At 35.8% G+C, this 21,543-nt stretch overlaps 1 protein-coding gene across 6 annotated transcripts in view; it reads right to left on the reverse strand.

The window, feature by feature from the left end:
- Positions 1-21,543, reverse strand: part of MKLN1 (muskelin 1) — a 313,020-nt gene that overhangs the window by 22,638 nt on the left and 268,839 nt on the right. For all 6 annotated transcript variants that reach the window (XM_032401559.1, XM_032401556.1, XM_032401557.1 and 3 more), the window contains 3 exons: positions 9,242-9,389; positions 5,392-5,506; positions 3,857-3,996 (listed from right to left, as the gene is read on the reverse strand). In XM_032401559.1, coding sequence (XP_032257450.1) covers positions 3,857-3,996; positions 5,392-5,506; positions 9,242-9,389 — 403 coding nt within the window. The remainder of the gene's footprint in view (positions 1-3,856; positions 3,997-5,391; positions 5,507-9,241; positions 9,390-21,543) is intronic.

Here is a 21,543-nt window from a genome sequence, read left to right on the forward strand (position 1 = left end):
TTGGTGCAATCTTCAAAGTTTATCCAGAATCTTACTGGGCTTTCTTGATCTCAACCTTTTACTCAGTTCTTTTGGAAGAAAACCTAGAATGGTTTTTATTAAAAGAGAAATCTGAGTGTGTTATTCCTCTACGTAAAATCTTTCAATGCTCTCCTTTCACTCAGAGTAAAAGCCAAAGACCCTTCACCAACTGTCCCCTTCTTATCTCTCTGACCTCATTTCCTACCACAATCACCTCACTCATTCTACTTCTACCACACTGTTCTCCTCAATTTATTCCTCAAATAATCCAGGCATATTTTTAACCTCAGAGCCTTGTCTATTACCTATCTGGAACACTTTTCCTCTCAAATATCTACATGATTCGTTCTGTCATATTCTTTATTTTTTTAAAAAGATTTATTTATGTATTTATTTCAGAGAGAGAGAGAGAGAGGGCAAGCTCGCATGCAAGTTGGGGGGGCGGCCAGAGGGAGAGGGAGAATCTCAAGCTGACTCTGCACTGAGCACGGAGCCCGATGTGGGGCTTGATCTCATGACCATGAAATCATGACCTGAGTCCTGAAATCAAGAGTCGGTTGCCTGACTGAGCCACCTAGGTAGCCCTTCTTCCCTTGTGTTCTTTAGGTCACTATTCACCTTTGCAGTGAGGTCTACCCTAATATTCTTATTTAAAAATCACATACCCAGCTCTCTAACTTGTACAAAATAGTTCTTAACCTGTTTTAGTTCTTTTTCATAATACTTATTAACATATAAATTCTGTATTATGTTTACTGCTAGTCTTCCTTCATAAGATAGAAACTTGGGGATAGGAATTTTTGCTTATTTTCTTCACTGACATATCCACAGAGCCTAGGATAATACCTAGCACACAGTAGGTGCTTAATAAATATTTCTTCAATAAATGAAGTTTCACTGATGTATAAAGACCCATAGGTGGTTGTTCTGGCCATTTTATACATGAGCAAAGTGATCTCCAGAAAGACGAAGTTACAAGGCTTAAAGATCAATCCAAGGTTCAGGTCTAGTACTTTTTCCAATGTAAGACATTAGCTCCTAAAACTGAAGTCAAAAAGTAATCACAATCAGAAAAGAATACTGTATTCCATAATTTTATGCTACTATTACTACTCTAAATGAAAATACTCTATATAAGGGCGCCTGGGCGGCTCAGTCGTTAACCGTCTGCCTTCGGCTCAGGTCATGATCCAGTCCTGGGATCGAGCCCTCCATCGGGCTCTGTGCTCAGAGGGAAGCCTGCTTCTCCCTCTCCCATTCCCCCTGCTAGTGTTCCCTCTCTGGCTGTGTCTCTCTCTGACAAATAAATAAATAAAATCTTAAAAAAAAAAAAAAAAAGAAAATACTCTATATAAATGGATAGGGTCTTTAAACGTTCTTAAATTCTCCTTTCAGGGCTTTTCTGGTTTCAGTTCTGAGATGAGCTAGCATACTTCTTTTCCCATGGTAGAAAATTTCAAAGGCTGCTTCTTTGCCCCATCACACAAACTTGTTGCCTCTCAGCTTCAGTCACTATTTTATGAACCATTCTCATCCTCACAAAATTTGCTAGAGTTTGTCATCATATATTTAAAATTTAAATGATTTGTTACTGATTATTATCTTTTATTCTTTATCCACTGACATTCCTTAATTTATGCCTTTTACCAGCACAAGTCACTAACAATGGTGTTTGTACTTAAAACTTTAAACATGCCATAATATATAATATTTCAGATTTCCACAAATTGTCATTTCACGTGCCCACTGATATATTTTCAAAGGAGAAAAACAATCGTCAAAGATAAAAATAATAATAATAATTCTCACAATGGTGTGGCTGTGAGAAAATGAATAATCCTACTTACTTCTGGAAGGAATGCAAATTAACTTTCTGGAGGGCAACTGATAATTCACCAATTCTACCAATATCCTACAGAATTTTTGGATAGGGGTACATATGGAAGTATATAATAATATTACAGTATTATTTATAATAGCAAATAAGCTGGAAATAATCTAAATATTTTACAAAAGTAAACTAAGAAAATTACACATAAAATAGAACACTATGCAGCCATTAGAATTATAATTTGTATTTGTATTTATTAACATGGTAATAAGATGTCTGTAATATATCATTCATTGAAAGAAATCAGATTCAAAGCATTATGATCCCTATTTTTCAGTTAAACAAAAATATATGTGTGCACATATAAAGGATACACACCACAACAGTAAGTTGTTATTTCTCAATTGACGGGATGATGCATGATTCAATTATTTTGCAGGGTGAGAGGACTTACTTTTTTTTATTAACCATACATTACTTTTTTAAATTAAAAGCCAGAGGAAAGTGTTTATAAGTGAATTCAAATTCTTTACATATAGTACCTAAAAATCTCCTCTAATCTCCAATGGGCTCCTGGTCAGGAAATTTTTAAAAAGCTCAATTTAATATCCAACTACCTGTTGCTGTATCTGAAGTAGAAAAAGAACACTATAATTTCCTCTCTGTCTCATCCTTGAAAAACTAACTCTAACATTAAGTAAAATACTAAAGAATAAAATTTTAGCAGTGTACACCTTAGTTGAAGGTACCTCAAGCTTAAATCTTATTGATAAAACAGAATTTATCTCTTGTCATCCAGTCAACAAGAGGATTCAGACCCTTTCTCCTGTAGATTCTACAGGAAATACACTAATTACTCGCAGTAATGCCAAAGTAACAGAAGTAACTAGCTTCTGTTATTAATTTACCTTTCAAGCACAACTTGTGAAAGCAGAGAAAGGAACAGTAAGTAAACATGATATGATAAAGGAAAACAGTTTAATAATTTATACCAGAGATTTTTATGTATTTATATTCTATATAAGATAAAATACATAAATATATATAATAGACATATAAACATGTATGTGTAAATACACAGACATATGTGTATGCATGTGTAGTGGTGATGGTGGTGGTGAAGTGATGAATGGTGGAGTCAAAATACTCAGGACCATATCCTGGCTGTGTCGCTTACAGCTGAGTGACCCTAGATGAATTATATAACCCATTTAAAAATACCCCATTTCTTCTTTTATGAAATAGTGATAAGAACAGTACTTATTCAATTGTCTTACTGTAGGAATAATATGCAAGATCTAGCACACAAAAATTGCTCAATAAATGGTAACTATTATCATCATTAAAGGCTAAACTTCTTCCAAACTATAAACTTTTCTTACCATCGAACATTATCAATAACTAAAAGGACAGATATGCTTTTCTACATTTTTCAGTAGCTTATCATCACCTGCTAGGGCTCAAAAGCAAACATGACCCACAAAATATATACGAAAATGTTTGATTACATGATTTTGCAATTAAATGGCGAAGTTAATGATGTAAAACCAAAATCATATTTGAAGTTGTATTCTGAAACATCAGATTAGGAAGATAATTTAGTCAGCTATATCATCGCATTCACTGTTAAGAAAGTTATCAATAGGCTAGGCATATGGCAATAATATAGAACCGATGTACTTTGTACTGAGTAGGCCTTGAGTTACTGGAAGATAGGTTCATCACCTTCATAGAAATTTCTTCCATTTAACAGTTGCAAAATTTCCTTGTTCTATATCTAGAAAATTTTAGCATCAATATGTATCTTCACTTTGTATCTTCCTTTGAAAGAGGAAAGCAAAAATAAGGAAAATAAAAGGGCATTTACAAGAGTCATGATCTTCACAGTATTTACACTGTAGTATTAGTAAATTTCCAAAGACAAAGCCCTATCTCCAAAGTCGAGGTAACACCAACAATAGCTGATAATGTTAAATCAAAGTTTTCAGTGAGTTATTTTTATACCTGTGTTTTCTTATCAGGTACTTGCAGTGCCTCAGTAAGTAATCTTTTGAAGGCCTACATAACTTCAGTGACCAGAAGTCATCTAATCTCATCTTTGGAGAGCAAGATTTTCCTGGATTCCCACCAAATAAATAATGAACCTAAAATAAACAAAACAAGCCACATTTTAAGATGCATGCATACTCCGGAAACTACAGAAGTCATAATAAAATTTCTTCATTTTGGTAGCAAAGTGTAACAGTAATAATTAAAACATTACTGCATTTCTAACAAAGGCTTCTTTTGATGTTTCTCACTGCCATTTTACTTTAGAGTACTGTGGCTACTTCCTTAAGCTGCATTTTAGATTAAAATGAGCTGTATTACCACAATTATACTGACAATGGAAGACATGAAACAAAAGCAACGATAGTAAGAAGCTAATCCGTGATAAAGAGTTTACTTAGGGCAACAAATAATGGGGATTATTAAGTTAACCAAGTGTTGATCATAATAACAAACAAGATCTTTAATAAAACTCTGACACACATGTTGAATCACCGAAGGTCAATAGTAACTAGAACTTTTAAATTTTAGCATCTTAATTTTGCTTTAGGCTTACTGCCAAATATTAAGTGGTACATATAATTTGTGACATAACTTGTAAAATATTACATTATTCAATACCAAAAAAAAAGAAATGAAAAAGGAATGCAATAATGATTTCATTGGTATAATTTTAGTGATATTCTGTACTTAAACAAAGTGTTAAAACAGTTCCTGAAGTTTTGAAAACATATATGTTCAACAGTGTTATACAATAGCGATATTACTTCTATCCTACAGATCAAAATTCATTTACCCTTTAATCTGGGAGACTCTAAGAGAAAGGGCTTTTATTCACTCTTATGGTATCATTTACCTAAAGGTCTGAAGTGATACGGAATTTAAATAGTCACCTATGGCCTATATAAAAGGAATACAAGCTTTGTCAATAAGTTATTATATAATCTGAGCCCAATCACTAAACTATATGTAAAGTTTAAGGGAGACATAGTTTAAAGAAACCATCCTGAACATTTAGTGACACTAAAACTTGAGAATGCAGGACTGTTTTTTTGAGGCCAATAGAAAAAACACGTCACGTCATAGGAAAAATAAAGATAAAAAGACTTCTTACACAATAGGAAAATCTAAAATCAGAAGTTACATATACTTTTTTATATCATGGGACAAGGTATCCTAATGCTAAAAACCGTAGATTTTTTAGTTGGATATTGATATTGTAGAAACAACAGGTCATGCAATGTATCTGATCTATGCAGCTACAAAGCAAAGTACAAAAGTGCCAGGAACTTTGGACTATGGAAAATGGTTATTCTCTTAAGGAATTTTAGGGAGAAATGATATTGAATGTCTGCTATATATTCTATGATGTCTGCTATATATTATAACTTTTTATTCAAAGGCAATTAAAAATAATCAGAAACATTTATTTTGGGATTCTATCAGATTATAGGTCTTGGAAAGTTTACAAGTCGATATAGTTACGGTACCTTGTGTAACTCATCATACACAAGCTGATGGGCAAATCTTGGACATGGTTCTTCCTCCTGAAGACTTTTACTTGGATTATCCTTTGCAGCTTGATCATTCTTATAGACGCAAGACCTGCAAGACATTGCTTTTTAAGGCATTCTATCCTAAAATTAGCAGCATACATAATGTTAATAGAACTTTAGCAAGCAAATTAACTGGATGTCTAATTCCAACAAAAAATTTATAAATTTGCTCACATTAAATCTTAAAAGTTCTGGTCATGCTCACACAATAGTACGAATTTGTTAGAATGGAATTCTTACATTCTTTTAATGTCCATCCAAAACCTCACTTAAGAACAACCTATTTCACGTTATGAAACACAGACAGCATATATGAAAGTTCAAATCAAAGTCTAAAAGACAAGATAATTCCATCTATTTATTCACAATAAAAAAAACTCACAGATTTCTTTCAGTTTTACTGCTTAAAATAAATGTCCTACTTTGGAAATAATAAATTCCTTAGTTGCAAGCATGGAGGAAGTTCTCTGAAGCTCCTGTTTTGTAAAATATCCACTTATGCAGTAATCACAGAATGTTTGAGCTGGATTCTCTAGGCCATTGTTTTCCAAAGCAAAATGTGCAGCACTAGTTCTGTGAGATACTCTGTGACTTAAAGGTCCTGGTTTGAAAACACTAAATAATGCCTCCCACCCTGCTCTACTGAAATCAGTTAATTTGTCAAAACTAAGACCACCTGGAGGGGAAGGGAAGGAAAAATAAGATAAAAACAGAGAGGGAAGCAAACCATAAGAGACTCTTAAATATAGAGAACAAACTGAGCCTTACTGGAGGGGAGGTGGGTTGGGGGGGGCGGATAAGCTAAATGGGTGATGGGCATTAAGGAAGGTACTTGTTGGGATGAGCACTGGGTGTTTTATGTAAATGATGAATCACTAAATTCTACTCCTGAAACCAATACTGCACTATATGTTAACTAACTTGAATTTAAACAAAACAAAACAAAACCAAGACCACCTGGGAACATTAAAAAAAACATTGTTCTCAATTTCACACATCTACTTAGTAGCAAAATCTAGACTAAAATACAATTCTCTTGACTTCCAGACCAGGAATCATCTACTAATTGAAAAATTCAGAGGTAAAATCCATTCACAGAACAAATTGTATACATAGGCACCAATATTGACTTCTTTTCCCAATATAGGCACACACCTCTGAGATGTTGTGGGTTCATTTCCAGACCACCACAATAAAGCAAATACTGTAATTAAGTGAGTCAAAGGAATTCTTTTGTTTCCCAAAGCATACAGAAGTTATGTTTATACTATTCTGTAGTCTATTAAGCATGCAACAGCATTATGTCTACAAAACAACGTATATACCTTAATTAAAAAATACTTTATTGCTAAAAAATGCTAATCAACCTCTGAGTTTTCAGCAAGTCATAATCTTTTTGCTGGTGGAGGGGCTTGCCTCAATGTTGATGGCTGTTAAATGATCAGAGTGGTGGTTGCTGTGGCAATTTCTTAAAACAGTTGACCCTTGAACAATATGGGTTTGAACTACACGGATCCACTATAACGCAGATTTTTTTACAGTACAGTATGGTAAATATATTTTCTCTTTCCTTATGATTTTCTTAACATTCTTTTATCTATCTTACCTTATTGTAAGAACACAGTATATAATACATATAACATATAAAATATGTATTAGTCAACTGTTTATGTTATTGACAAGGCTTCTGATCAACAGTAGGCTATTAGTAATTGGGTTTTTAGGGAGTTAGGTTATACATGGAATTCCAACTGTGTGGGGGTTGGCACCCCTAAGGCCTGTGTTGTTCAAGGGTCAAGTATAATGAAATTGGCTGCATCAACTCCCTTTCATCAACTATTTCTCTCTAGCATGCAATGCTGTTTGACAACACTTTACCCATTAGTAGAACTTCTTTCAAAATTGGAGTAAATCCTCTCAACCCTGCTACTGCTTTATTGACTAAGTTTACGTAATATGCTAAATCCTTTGCTGTCATTTCTACAATCTTCACAGAGTCTACACCAGGAGTAGGTTCCATCTCAAGAAACCACTTTATCTCTTGCAGCAATGCAGTCACATTGTCAGGCTCCACTTCTAATAATGGTTCTCTTGCTCTTTCCATCACATCTGCAGTTACTTCCTCCACCGAAGTCTTGAACCTCTCAAAGTCATCCAGGAAGGTTGGAATCAACTTCTTCCAAATTCCTGTTCATGTAGGTATTTTGACCTCGTCCCACAAATCTGAATGCTCTTCATGGCATCTAGAATGGTGAATCCTTCCCCAGAAGATTTTCACTTTTCTTTGCCCAGATCCATCAGAGTAATTCATAATCTATGGCAGCTGTAATCTTACGAAATATATTTCTTAAATAAGAAGACTTCAAAGTTGAAATGACTCATTGATCCATAGGCTACAGAATGAATGCTGTGTTAGCAGGCATGAAAACATTAATCTCATTCTCCATCTCCATTAGAGCTCTTGAATGACCAGGTGCATCCTCAACGAGCAGTAATATGAAATGAATCTTTTTTTCTGAGCACTCAGTCTCAACAGTGGGCTTAAAATGTTCAGTAAACCATACTGTAAACAGATATGCTGTCTTTAGGCTTTGTTGTTCCACTTACAGAGCACAGGCACAGTAGATTTATCATAATTTTTAAGGGTCCTAAGCTTTTCAGAATGATAAGTGAGCACTGTCGTCAACTTAAAGTTACCAACTGCGTTAGCACCTAACAAGTTAGTCAGCCTGTCCCCTGAAGCTTTGAAGCCAGGCATTGACTTCTCTCTAGCTATGAAAGTCCTCGATGGCATCTTATTCCAAGAGGAGGCTGTTTCATCTACAATGAAAATCTGTTTATTGTAGTCACCTTCATTAACGATCATAGTTAGATCTAAGATAACTTGTAGCTTCTACATCAGCACTTAGCTGTTACCAAGACAGCTTCTTTCCTTAAACCTTAGGAACCAACCTCTGCTAGCTTCAAACTTTTCTTTTGCAGCTTCCTCACCTCTCTCAGCCTTCACAGAATTGAAGAGTTAGGGTCTTGCTCTGGAGCAGGCTTTGGCTTAAGGGAATGTTGTGGCTGGTTTGATCTATCCAAACCTCTAAAACTTTCTTCATATCAGCAGTAAGGCTGTTTTGCTTTATCATTCATGGGTTCACTGGAACAGCACTTTTAATTTCCCTCAAGAACTTTTCCTTTGCATTCACAACTTGGCTGTTTGGCACAAGAGGACTAGCTTTCTCCCCGTCACTTGAACACTTAGAGGCCTTTGTAGGGTTATTAATTGGCCTAATTTCAATATGGTTATGTCTCAGGGAATAGGGAGGTCTAAGGAAAGGGAGAGAGATGAGGGAACAGATGGCTGGTAGAATGGTCAGAACACAAACAATATTTATAAATTAAGTTCACCATCTCATATGGGCACAGTTCATGGCACTCCTAAAACAATTACAACAGTAACATCAAAGATCACTGATAACCATAATAAATATAATAATAATGAAAAGATTTGAAATACTGTGAGAATTATCAAAATATGACATACAGACATAAAGTGAGCAAATTCTGCTGGAAAAATGGTGCTAATGGAAACGCTCAACACAAAGCTGCCAAACCTTCAACTTGTAAAAACTGAAACATGTGCAAAGTGCAATAAAACGAGGTAAGCCTATACTGACACTGAAATGCATGACATCACAAATTAGCATAAGTCTTCTACTTCTGTCTTCTTTTGAAGAAACCAACATCCTCAAATAAATGTTACATTGGGATTGAGACACAAACAAGAGCTCCTTACCAACTATTCCTCACAATGTCATAAATCCAGAATGAATTTCTGACATTCTCCTCCCTCTTTTCTTTGTCTTTGCTGAGTCCAGATAAGACATGTATTTCATTCAGTTCTGGATCAATGGTTGCTCTCTGTGTGAATCCTGTCATTGGAACTATAAATTGAGAGAGAAAATAAGATGACAACATTCATGTTAAATGACAGAGTAGAACCACTGTATAAAAGATACACCCTTGCTCTCTCCCTGTGTCCATGGCACTTACCTTCTAACATTAGTACAGAACTTTTATATTACACAATAAATAACTGTTGATTGCATTCTCCCCACTCTAGAATGTAAGCTGTACAAGGCAGAGGTAGTTCGGTTCACTATTTAGTTCCCAATGCCTGGCAAGTAGTTACCCAACTATTTGTTGAAAGAATAAACAAATGCTAACTACCAGAAAGGAGCTACAATGAGGGAAGAAGTAGAAAGAGGTATGCAATATAATCATTTTTATTGAGGAAAGAAAGGTCAATGCTTTAATTAACTGATTTTTTATCTCAGTCAGCTCTAATTTAATAGTAGAGGTAAAATATTCAAATGTTGACCTGGAAAAACATGAATTTGACAGAAAGTGAAACACAGGTTTGTTTAATAAGGCCAGGGTCATGTAAAATATCTGTTCGTGACGTACAATGAAATGACACAATTTCCAAGTAAAAATAAAACATTGTGGGGTATAATACGCCATTTTGTTTTCCTGAATGGTTCAAACTGCCCAGAGTTAATAATATTTTATTTTTCTAAGAAATCCACTAAATGAGTGATTGTCATTCTGCATTATCCAGTAATTTGCAAAACACTAACACAGCAAATGCAAATTTTTCTCATCATTGTTATATGGAAATATTAGTTGAAATGTAATTTTGTGGATCATGACATAATTGCCATGAATCTAATACAATGTCATTGTTTCAACACTACATTTCTTTTATACATGAACAATCATCATATGCTCAAAATGCTAAACAATTATCAGACTGAAGTAAAATATTTCAATCAATCCAGAATATTATGGCAGGAGACATTAGCCACATTGATCTTCATTTGTCTTTATCTACTTTAGCAGGGCCAAATGATCTGGCATTTATTTTTTTCCTAGTTTACCTAAATTCATGTGTCCTTTCACATTCCTATTCAATAAATTTGTTTGTGGAGTACTTTATTTTTTTATTATATATTTTACATTTCTTTTTTAAGATTTTATTATTTGAGAAAGAGAGGGATTGAGAGATTGAGAGAACAAGAGGGAGGAGGGGCAGAAGAAGCAGCAGACTCCCTGTGGACCAGGGAGCCCGATACTGGCCTGATTCCAGGACCCTGGGATCATGACCCGAGCCGAAGGCAGATACTCAATCAACTGAGCCACCCAGGTGTCCCTGTTTGGGAGTATTTTAGAGACTATCCAATGCATTTCACAGTAAATATGATAAAAATAATACACACACACACACATAACACAAGTATGTTTATATTTATACACACATGCACATGGACCTAATCTTATTTATTTGACAGAGACAGACACAGCGAGAGAGGGAATACAAGCAGGGGGAGTGGGAAAAGGAGAAGCAAGCTTCCTGCCAAGCAGGGAGCCCGATGTGGACCTTGATCCCAGGACCCTGGGCTCATGACCTGAGCCGAAGGCAGATGCTTAACAACTGAGCCACCCAGGCGCCCCCTCATGGACCTAATCTTAATAATAATCTCAACCCTCATGCCATGGTCTTTAGTGGTTAAGTCTGGTATTTTCCTAATGACGCTTTCTAAAGTGCAAGGTTCTGCCCTTCTGTTCCTCAGATAACCTTGGAAGATAAAACAGTAAAGAAATGAAATCACTTTTGTTAGTGGTAGAAGTAGAGGACATAACTGTATTGTATTTAAAATTTATTGTATTTAAATTTCTTCATTCCATTTCATCTTAATACTGAGCCTTTAAATTAAGAATTCTCTAAGATGGGTTGGCAAACTGTGGCTTGATCCGGCCTGCCTAGGGTCAAAGCAGGCCTCATCCATTCATTTACATTTTGTCTGTGGCTGTTTCCACACTAAGATAGCAAGGTAACACTTGCAATACTGTATGTATGGCTTACAAAACTGAAAATATTTACACCTAGCTCTTCATATAAAAAGTGTGCTAACCCCTGTTCTATAATCTTTTAAAACGTAAATATCAGAAATGTATGACTTTTTTTTTTTTTAAGATTTTATTTATTTATTTGACAGAGACACAGCTAGAGAGGGAACACAAGCAAGGGGAGTGGGAGAGGAAGAAGCAGGCTCCCCACTGAGCAGGGAGCCCGAGACAGGGCTCGATCCTGGGACTCCAGGATCCTGACCTTAGCTGAAGGCAGACACTTAACAACTGAGCCACCCAGGTGCCCCTGAAATGTATGACTTATTATAAACTAATGCAACAAGCCACTTACCTTAAGTAAGGACCCACTGAGGAAATGGAAATTTTGGTGGAAACCTTCACACAGATATTAGGGAAGACAGCCTAGTGGACAAGATGCACCATGCATTTATACAACATCCCTGGTCAGTGTCTTATGTAAGGGAGAAGCCAGCTGGGAAAGATGCCTACCCTAGGCACAGGAAGTTACTGTTGATTACCTTTCTTAACAGATGTAGTCCTTTATTCATAGATTCTAATGTATAGGTAGGAATCACATATGAGAAAAATTTCAACAGTGTAAAGACAGGGGCCTAGATAAACATATAAAATGGGAAAAGATAAATCACAGAAAGAAACAACCTAAAAAAAAAAAAACTCATTATCTTCGTAAAGAGTAAAAAGAATATTACATCTATAAAACAAGAACAAGCTTCCATAAAAAGGAATAGAAAATATGATATAAAAAAGTAAAACTATGACCAAAAGAATCAGATGACAAAATGAAAAAAAAAAATGAGCTAACTAGTAAAAGGAAGTCAGCGGCTGTAGGATAAAAATGATAAACTACCAGTAGAGCAAAAGATACAGAAATTATTATAGAAAAGTTACAGGACACAGAGGATAAAACCACTGAAGTAAGAAATCTGCCTGAGAAAAACACTCAGGAGAGGTGAAATAACATAAGAGGAAAAAATAATTAAAGAAAATCTCCCTGAATGGAAGAAACAAGTAAGTGTCCTGTTTGAAAGAACCCTAGGTTAGCTAAGCATGTTTTACAAAAAAACAAACAAACAAAAAAAACCCCTTTATATATAGGTATTCCCCGCTTTTTGAAAGTTTTCATTACACCACTTTGCTTCTATGAAAGATCTGTATTAGTACTTGTTTTAGCTAACTGAAAGAAATCTGAGGATTTTCACTTTATGAAAAAAGGTGAAGAACAGAAACAGCATTCGGCGTTTGTTCTGAGTGAGCTCTTACAGAGACAGCACACCTTCCCCAGGAACTACACCCAGCCTCTGCATCAAGCCGCCACAGTTGTGAACTGTGTGTATGAGTGTCTGTGCTTTAGCTCAATTTATTTTGTGCCTCAGTTAGCAAGATGTGTCCTCAGATATCAGAGAAGTTTGAGAGAGAGATTGTTTTTTGGGTCTGGGAAGACTCAAAATTTTTCCTTATAAATAAGTGGTACTTGCTTCTTTGCTTTATACCATTTTGGCTTACCAAATGCTACTTTTGGATAGTGGGAGAAATAGAAAAAGAGAGGCAGAGATCTCCTAATGAAACTTTAAAACTCCAGGAATAAAAAGAAAAATTTTAAAAGCTTCTAGAGAGGGGGAAAAAGCAGGTTATTACACACAGAAGAATAAGTATCAGACTTATTAGACCTTTTATCTGTAACAATGAATGCTAGAATACAATGGAATAATAACTAAAATTCTGAGGAATATAAAAAGATACAGAATTAAAATTCTATTTCCAACAGTGAGGGCAAAATAAAGGAATTTTTGGATCAGCAGAAATATGAAAATTTATATCAATGACTGCATATGAAACAATTCTTTGAGGAGCTATTCCAACAAAACAAAACTAAAAAGGAATCCAAGAAAAGGAATGACATGGGATGTGAGAAACAGTGGCAGTGACAGATGACACAGGAAAGCAAAAGGAAGCTTGAAAGAAAAAAAAGATCCATTAGATCTTGAGCCTTTATAAGACATTTGGAATGAAAAAGTTTTAATACAGAGTATTTTTTCACCTATAAGTCCAATAACAATACCTGAATTATATATGGTGCCCCATTCCCCCTCCCCCATTATACTTTCATTGTTTAGAATTTTGGTCCTAGTGTTTTTCTTTTGGCAACAATCAATTTTCTCAAGATAATTTGATCACCACTTATCATATACTTCTAACATCTCCTAAATTTATTTCTGAGTCTTGCTTCCAAATGGGTTTCCAATATGGGTCTTCACATAGCAAACCTTCCTAGGCAAATATACCTAAGAATGTTTTATTTCATACTAACATATGAAAGTTAGGAGAATATAAATTTCTTGGTTTAAAGTCATTTTCCTTGATCACTTTTTAACTTTACTGTTTTTTTTCCATTCACTATTGCTGTCTGATGTCTGTCCGTCCATCCACCCATCCATCCATCTTGTTCCCTTTGCAGGTCATCTTTCTCTCTGAAATCTTTCAGAATTTTCCCTATGTCTTTGATATTCTTTTTTTTTTTTTTAATATTTTATTTATTTATTTGACAGAGAGAGAGTGAGAGCACAAGCCAGGAGACAGAGGGAGAAGCAGGTTCCTCACCGAGCGGGGAGCCCGACATGGGACTCGATCCCAGGACCCTGGGATCATGACCCGAGCCGAAGGCAGCCGCTTAACCAACTGAGCCACTCACGCGCCCCTGTCTTTGATATTCTTAACCAAACTTTAATGTGTCTATGTAAGTGTCCCTTTATTATTCCTGTCAGGTACACTATAAGCTCCTCCACCAATCTGAGGCCTTTTGCTTTTCTGAATTCTAGCACATGTACCTCCATTATTTCTTCCATTATTTGCCCTCTTAAAATTTTATTTTTCTCTCCTTCTGTTACTACTGTTAAGATGTTGGCACTTGTACAATTCCTTTCCATATCCTCTAGTTTTTCTTTTATATTTTCTTTCTTTTTTTAAAAGATTTTATTTATTTATTTTGAGAGAGAGAGAGAGAGAACGAGCATGAGTGGGGGGGGGGGCAGAGGGAGAGGCAGAGGGAGAAGCAGACTTCCCAATGAGCAGACAGCCCGATGAGGGGCTGGGTCCCAGGACCCCAAGATCATGACCTGAGCTGAAGGCAGATGCTTAACCAACTGAGCCACCCAGGCACCCCTCTTTTATATTTTCTATCTCTTTATCTTTTTTTTCCCCTATTTTTCCTGAATATTCATTCTAATCTTTCAACTAATTAATTCATTCATATCCATTCTATTTATAGTATTTGTTGCAGTCTTCATTTCAAATATATTTTTCATATCTAATATTTCCATTTGGTTCTGTTTTTATGATTTTTAGATCTTATTTCATATTACTAATATGTCCCTTTATATCTTTAATTATATTAACCATGCTTGTTTTGAATTCCTGGTTCAACTATTCAACTATTGTAATAATTCTGCTTTAGATCATATATGTTTTCAGTTATTGATTTCTTCTGAGACAGCTGCAGTCCTCAACTGTCTAGTTATAGCTCTGTGAGGTAATATTTTTCAAGGTATCAACTATTCTTTCTGTTAAGATATATTTTATTAGGGAGGACCAAAGGTCAGGACTTAAGTAGCATCAGTTCCAGTGAATTTAAGGAAAATGGAGGGGGAAGAGGCATAAGGTAGTGAAGCCTAGACACAAAGAACCAGTTAATCACTTCTATTTACTATCATCCCCCTATGTAAAGGTTTCACACCTTTAGACACTTCAGGGAAAGTAGAAGGCAGTCTTCTTGGACTTGACGGGTGAGAGGAAAGAGAAATGGATTACTGAGAGTAGATGGTCAGTCCACATCTATTTTCACCAATTCTTAACACCAGTAGGGTTTATGCACTGCCATAATGTTGTTCTTTGGATTCTGGCACTAGTTGTAAAGGCTAGTTTCTGTAGTGAAGGAACAAGAATTAACTCAAGGTAGTTTAGGGGACAGACAGCATTCTATTTCATTTAAAGAGTTTCTGGAGGCCAGTTGCCTCTCATTTTATTTTTCTAGGGTTTATTTCTGGGGAAGGGAATCAGCCACCTAGGTTAGTTTGCAACTTTGGCAGAAATAATTTTCATTTCATATTGTTTGAATTTTGCTTTATGAATTATGCACATTGCATTACTTCTATAATAATTCTACCGAAATAAAAACTGGTTGAACAAAAATGGCATTATCAAAAACTAAAAGACCTAAAGGTCAAAACCAAAGAAGAAGCTTTCATTCTAACATGTTATAACTATTAACACAGTCTTCTGTATTAATTTTCTTCCCAAGAAGAAAAAAAGGCTATCTTTACAATTTAACGGTTTCTAATAGATAGCTGTGAGGGGAGGGGAAAAGAATAGGAGAGTTGCAGCATATAATATTTTAAAAGCTTTTAGATTCAACTGGCAAAAAACTCAACTGAATGGCAGAAATCTTAACCAGTCTTTATAAACTGACTCACAAAGAAAAATTAAACAGATCAGTAAACAAGATTATATGTTAATCACGAACACATTTTGAAAGAACACTTGTCTGAGAAAATACAAAATAAGAATAATGCAACAACTGGGGCGCCTGGGTGGCTCAGTTGTTAAGCGTCTGCCTTCGGCTCAGGTCATGATCCCAGGGTCCTGGGATGGAGCCCCACATCCGGCTCCCTGCTTGGCGGGGAGCCTGCTTCTCCCTCTCCCACTCTCCCTGCTTGTGTTCCCTCTCCCGCTGTGCCTCTCTCTGTCAAATAAATAAATAAAAATCTTAAAAAAAAAAAAAAGAAAATGCAACAACTATTACAGCCAACTTGTTTCTAGTTTTTCCAGGAAATCACAATGACAATCCTTCAACTCTCCTATTTTTTCTTTAACATTTTTAAAACTTGAAATAGGACAACTATTTTTCTTTTCCTTTTCTTTGATTGACCCAATAGGGGGAGATTACCAGAATCTGTAACATAAGGAAAGCCTGCAGGGAGGCTAAAAAGACAACAGAGATATTTTTGAAGTAATTTCAATTCCTGAGGAAGATACATTATTGCATTAATTCATGAACTAATCTCAACTCTATTTTTGCTCATGTTCCAATGCACATATTATTAGTTACTTTAGTTGAAGACACAGGAAAAAAATACAATTTCAGAACTGTCACAGGAATATAAGTTTAATAAAAACAGCTTTCTAAAATTTCTCTATTTGTTAGGATATTTTCAGCTTCAAGTAACAGAAAACCCGAATAACAGTTTATTAATGAGCTCATATATCAAAATTTTGCAAGTGGGCAGCTCCAGGATTGTTTTAGCAATTCAACCAAGTCATGGTGCTAGGTAAACATCCCTACAGTCTCTTGGCCTCCCTTTTTTTTGAAAGTTGCCAGCACCAGCTCTAAGCATTACATCCTTTTATACTATCTGTTCTGTCCATTCCATTAATCTGTATAAAACTGCACCTTTATAAATATCTGGTAGTGTTAATACTACTTCATTACCTTTCATTTTTTTTTACTTTTTTTAAAGATTTTATTTATTTGTGTGAAAGAGAGAGAACACAATCAGGGAGAGCGGCAGGCAGAGGGAGAAGCAGCCTCCCCGCTGAGCAAGGAGCCCTATATGGGACTCGATCCCAGGACCCTGGGATCATGACCCGGGCCGAAGGCAGATGCTTAACCAACTGGGCCACCCAGGCATCCCTACCTTTCATTTTCAAAACTGTCTTAGTGTTCTTGCATGTTTGTTTTTGCTGGTGAACTTTAATTCATACTTACTATCAAATGACCTAAATTTTATATTAAAAATACGAAACACTTATATAAGCTTGTAACTAAGCAAAAACACCCCTGGGAGAGTAGAAGGGGGAAATTATGTAAAGTTAGTATTAACAATAATGGTGAGAGGGGAAAAAGTACAGAATTCAATTTTATCAGAATAATGGCACAACAAACATAAAAGATGCTAACTAGAAAGCAATGAAGCCCAGTTACACTGAAAATAAACACTACCATTTCCTAGCTCAGTAACTAATCTACATTAATGACAGCAAATCATTAGCTTCAAAATCTTCTCTGTACTGCTGAATTGCCTGATTTAGTTAATTGTTAAAAGTCTGAAAGAGTCAAATCCACACGGATTTATTCTATATAATCACATACATACAAACATACCCACTTATTTATTAAAAAACAATGTCAATAATGTCAATGTTTGACCAATTCCAGTAGTTGAACTAAAAATCAGTAAGATTTTGCTTTTAAGGTTTTCATGAAATTATGTTTATAGATAAATTAGATCTTGCAGACATTACTAACATAGCCCTCATGTTAGTTTCACAGCCTGATAGCAGAAGGGAATGAAATTTAACTGTCAAAATTTTGCAACTAGATGAGGCCTTAAGATCAACTGGTCCAATCTCATTTTCAGATGAATAATCAGGCCCAAGGAAGTTATGTATATAATTTTGCCAAAGTTGCAGAGGGATGAGTGGCAGATCCAGATGAAGAGAGACCAAGTCTTCTGATTCTCAATTCACTATTCTTTCAATTATACCAATCTGCCATTATGGTTAGAACAGAATGGAATGAACAGTGACAGATGTGGGAAAATACAGTCAACAGATGTTAAGGAACAAAACAAGTAAACACATAACTACTATAGAACAGGGACTAGGTTGTAAGAGCTCTAATATCACCAATGCTTGACTTAGCATCTGGCAAATGGTGAAGACTCATATATGTTTGCTACCTTGAATAATACAGATATGAGAAAGTAATCCTATTACAATAAACTGAGTTTCTATAGCAAACTATAAAGCTCTGGTGGTGTGACAGACTATCTTCTAAACATAATTTTCAATTAGTGTTAAATACAGAGCTTACATATGGGGAGTCTGCTAAACCCCTTGTGCTTGCCAAAAGTTATTCAGAAATAAACCCAAATTTTAGATGTGCTGAATTTTGATGTAATTATGTATGTGTTAGACACAATACTAATAAATCCCTTCTTTCTAAGCAGCTGCCAATCCACTGATTTAAATTGTAATCTCTTTCTGAGGGGAGCGTAACATTGTTATACTCTAGTTAAAAAGTAAGAGTTGAAGTTTCCTCAGATCTTGAGATGTTAAACCTAAGATAATTCATTTAAATAATTATAAAGAACAACCATATAAGATTTTATAGTATCTGACACAATAAAAACATTTTAAAAATCAGCAGGAATTTTACACTTAGATATGCCATTTCTTTTCTTTTTCTTTTTAAAGATTTTATTTATTTGAGAGAGAGAGGATGAGCAGTGGGGAGGAAAAGAAGGAAAGAGAGAAGCAGACTCCCTGCTGAACAGGGAGCCCAACTCGGGGGCTCAATCCCAGGACCCTGAGATCATGACCTGAGCTGAAGGCAGACACTCAACCGACTGAGCCACCCGGGTACCCCAGATATGCCATTTCTAATTGGTGATCTTAATAGTTCAAATTTCGTCTATAATTTCAAACAATCCATTTGAAACTCACATCATAAGTGCAGTTTTAATCAAATAACCCACATTACTGAATCACAGATAAACATAATAATTATATGTTAAGTCCGTCTCAAATTACAGTAATTAACTGTAGTAGAAAAGCTTTAGAAGAACAGTTAATAAATAGAATGTTTAAATAAGCTACAGAGCATCCAAGTAATGAAATAAAATTGGTATTTTCTTTTTCTTTTTTCTTTTTTTTTAGGATTTTATTTATTTCAAAGAGAGAGAGTGAGTGGGATGAGCAGAAGGAAAGGGACGCTGAGCACGGAGCCTAATACAGGGCTTGATCCCACCATCCTGAGATCATGACCCGAGCTGAGATCAAGAGTCACAGCCCAACCTACTAAGCCACCCAGGTGTCCCCAAAATTGGCATTTTCTAAGAATATTTAATAATGTGGAAATTTAAATAGTATCTTGCCTTGTCCTTAGAAGGGCTTTTCATGGCTTATAAACAATAACCTAGTAAGATAAAATAAAATTAAATGGGCTTTTAAAAATCAGGTGAAACTATTCCCATGGGAGGACAATTCAATATACCATAGTTCTGACATGAGGTTTTCTGTTTGGTCTAACTTAATCCAGTGAAATATTTTTTAGGAGATCTAGAGTACTGAAAAGGCTGAATGCTCTTTAAGAAATCCTGAATAAAGTCTACGTATTTCAGCTAAGCTTTTCATAGGTTTTGAAAAGCAGAGTCAAGATTATACTAGATGAATATTTAGAATTGTGTTAACAGTGAAGATTAGAACCATATGCTTTAATTCCTAACCTGGGCTTGAGGCATTAGAAAATTTCGGGAGACAATGATCTGTAAACTAAGATCTGAAAGATGTGCACAAGTTAGTTACACTTTGGAGGTCAGACGGAAGAGTGATTCAGGCAGGGAGAACAGCATGGACAAAAACCCAAAGGCAAGAAAAAGTATTATATCTATAAAGAATTAATATTCAGTGGTCATGAAACAAAGAATTGGTGGCAAGATGAGGGTGGATACTAAAAACGGGGCTGGAAAACTAAGGTGGGGCATATCATAAAGGAACCTAGGAGTCAGGCTGAGTTTAGACTTAATCTTCAGAGCAAAGGGACACAATGGAAAAATTTTAATCAAGGAAGAAAGCCTATCAAGTTTACATTTTTTATGTTATTTATTTTATTATTTTAAAAAAGATTTATTTGAGGGGGGGAAGCTGTGGGTCGGGGAGAAGAGAGAGAGAGGGAGAGAGAAACTTAAGCAAACTCTGTACTGAGCGCAGAGCCAGACGCTGGGCTTGATCCCACGACCATGAGATCGTGACCTGAGCAGAAACCAAGAGTCAGAGGCTTAACTGACTGCACCACCCAGGCGTTCAGAGTTTATATTTTTTAAAGATATTTTCTTATCTTATTAGCGCTAATCCAAAAGTAAGGTTGTTAATCTACTTCTTTGTTTTCCCTGTGCACAACTGTAAGCTCTAGGAAGATAGAGCCCTTATTCACAATTGTATCTCTAGCACTTAGCTTATTATCTAGCACACAGTAGGTGACCAAAAAATATCTGTTGAATAAATGTTAAAGCACACAATTCTGTACTTCACTGGTAACACAAAACTGCTGTATTCTGCTTGCAGTATGGAGAATGAGTTGGGGGGAGATGTGGAGTACACAAGAAGAGGAAGACCAATTATTATAGCCTATATAGATATATAGTAATATCAACTGTATTCTCCACACAAAATGACTACTGTAAATACAGGACTACTGTAAACACAAGAACGTGAAAAGCCTTTGGGAAGTTTTAATAAAATAGTCAATGTAATAGTCATTATTCAGAGTAAACAAGATATGTTTCTGGAGCACCCGACTGGCTCACAGTCAGAGGAGCTTGTGGCTCTTGATTTCAGGGTTGGAGTCCTATGTTGGGTGTAGAGACTACTTAAAAAAGAAAATCTTTTAAAAACAAATAGGGGTGCCTGGGTGGCTCAGTCAGTTAAACGTCCGATCTTGATTTCAGCTCATGTCATGATCTCAGAGTCACGAGATCAAGCCCAGCATCAGGCTCTGCGTTGAGCCTGGAGCCTGCTTGAGATTCTCTCTCTTTTCCTCTTCCCCTCCCACTGCCGCTTGTGCTTACTTGCTCTCTCTCAACAAACAAACAAACAAACAGAAGAAGAGGAGGAAGACTAGGAACAAAGGCCAAATAGGTGATGATAGCTCAAACTAGTGAAGTTGCAATGGGAATAGAGAGAAGATGGAGGTAAAACCGACATTACTTAATTACTGAATAGATCAGTGAACCTGCAGATAGCATTGGCATACTCTTGTGAAAAACGAGACACTCAAGAATAACACTAGCTAAAACTGGAGGATCAATCCATCTCTACTCTTAGAATAGCCATGAGCAGGGACACGATATAATTTTGTTCACTTACAGACACACAAACTAAGACTGAGAAATTAGGTAACTTGTTCAAGGTTACTTGACTAAGGACTGAGACAGGCTCTGGAGAGCTAAAAGAGCAGTTCTCAACTGTGGCCACAGGGGTATCAGAAAACCCTGGGGCCCGGGGGAGACAGACAAAGAGAGAGAAAGTGGCACATGGGTGGGGGTAGAAAAGAAGGGATAAATAGGAAGGAAGAGAGAAAGAGAGGGAAAGGAG

This window comes from Phoca vitulina, unplaced genomic scaffold (assembly GCF_004348235.1).
Source record: "Phoca vitulina isolate PV1807 unplaced genomic scaffold, GSC_HSeal_1.0 scaffold4, whole genome shotgun sequence".
Taxonomy (NCBI): Eukaryota; Metazoa; Chordata; class Mammalia; order Carnivora; family Phocidae; genus Phoca; species Phoca vitulina.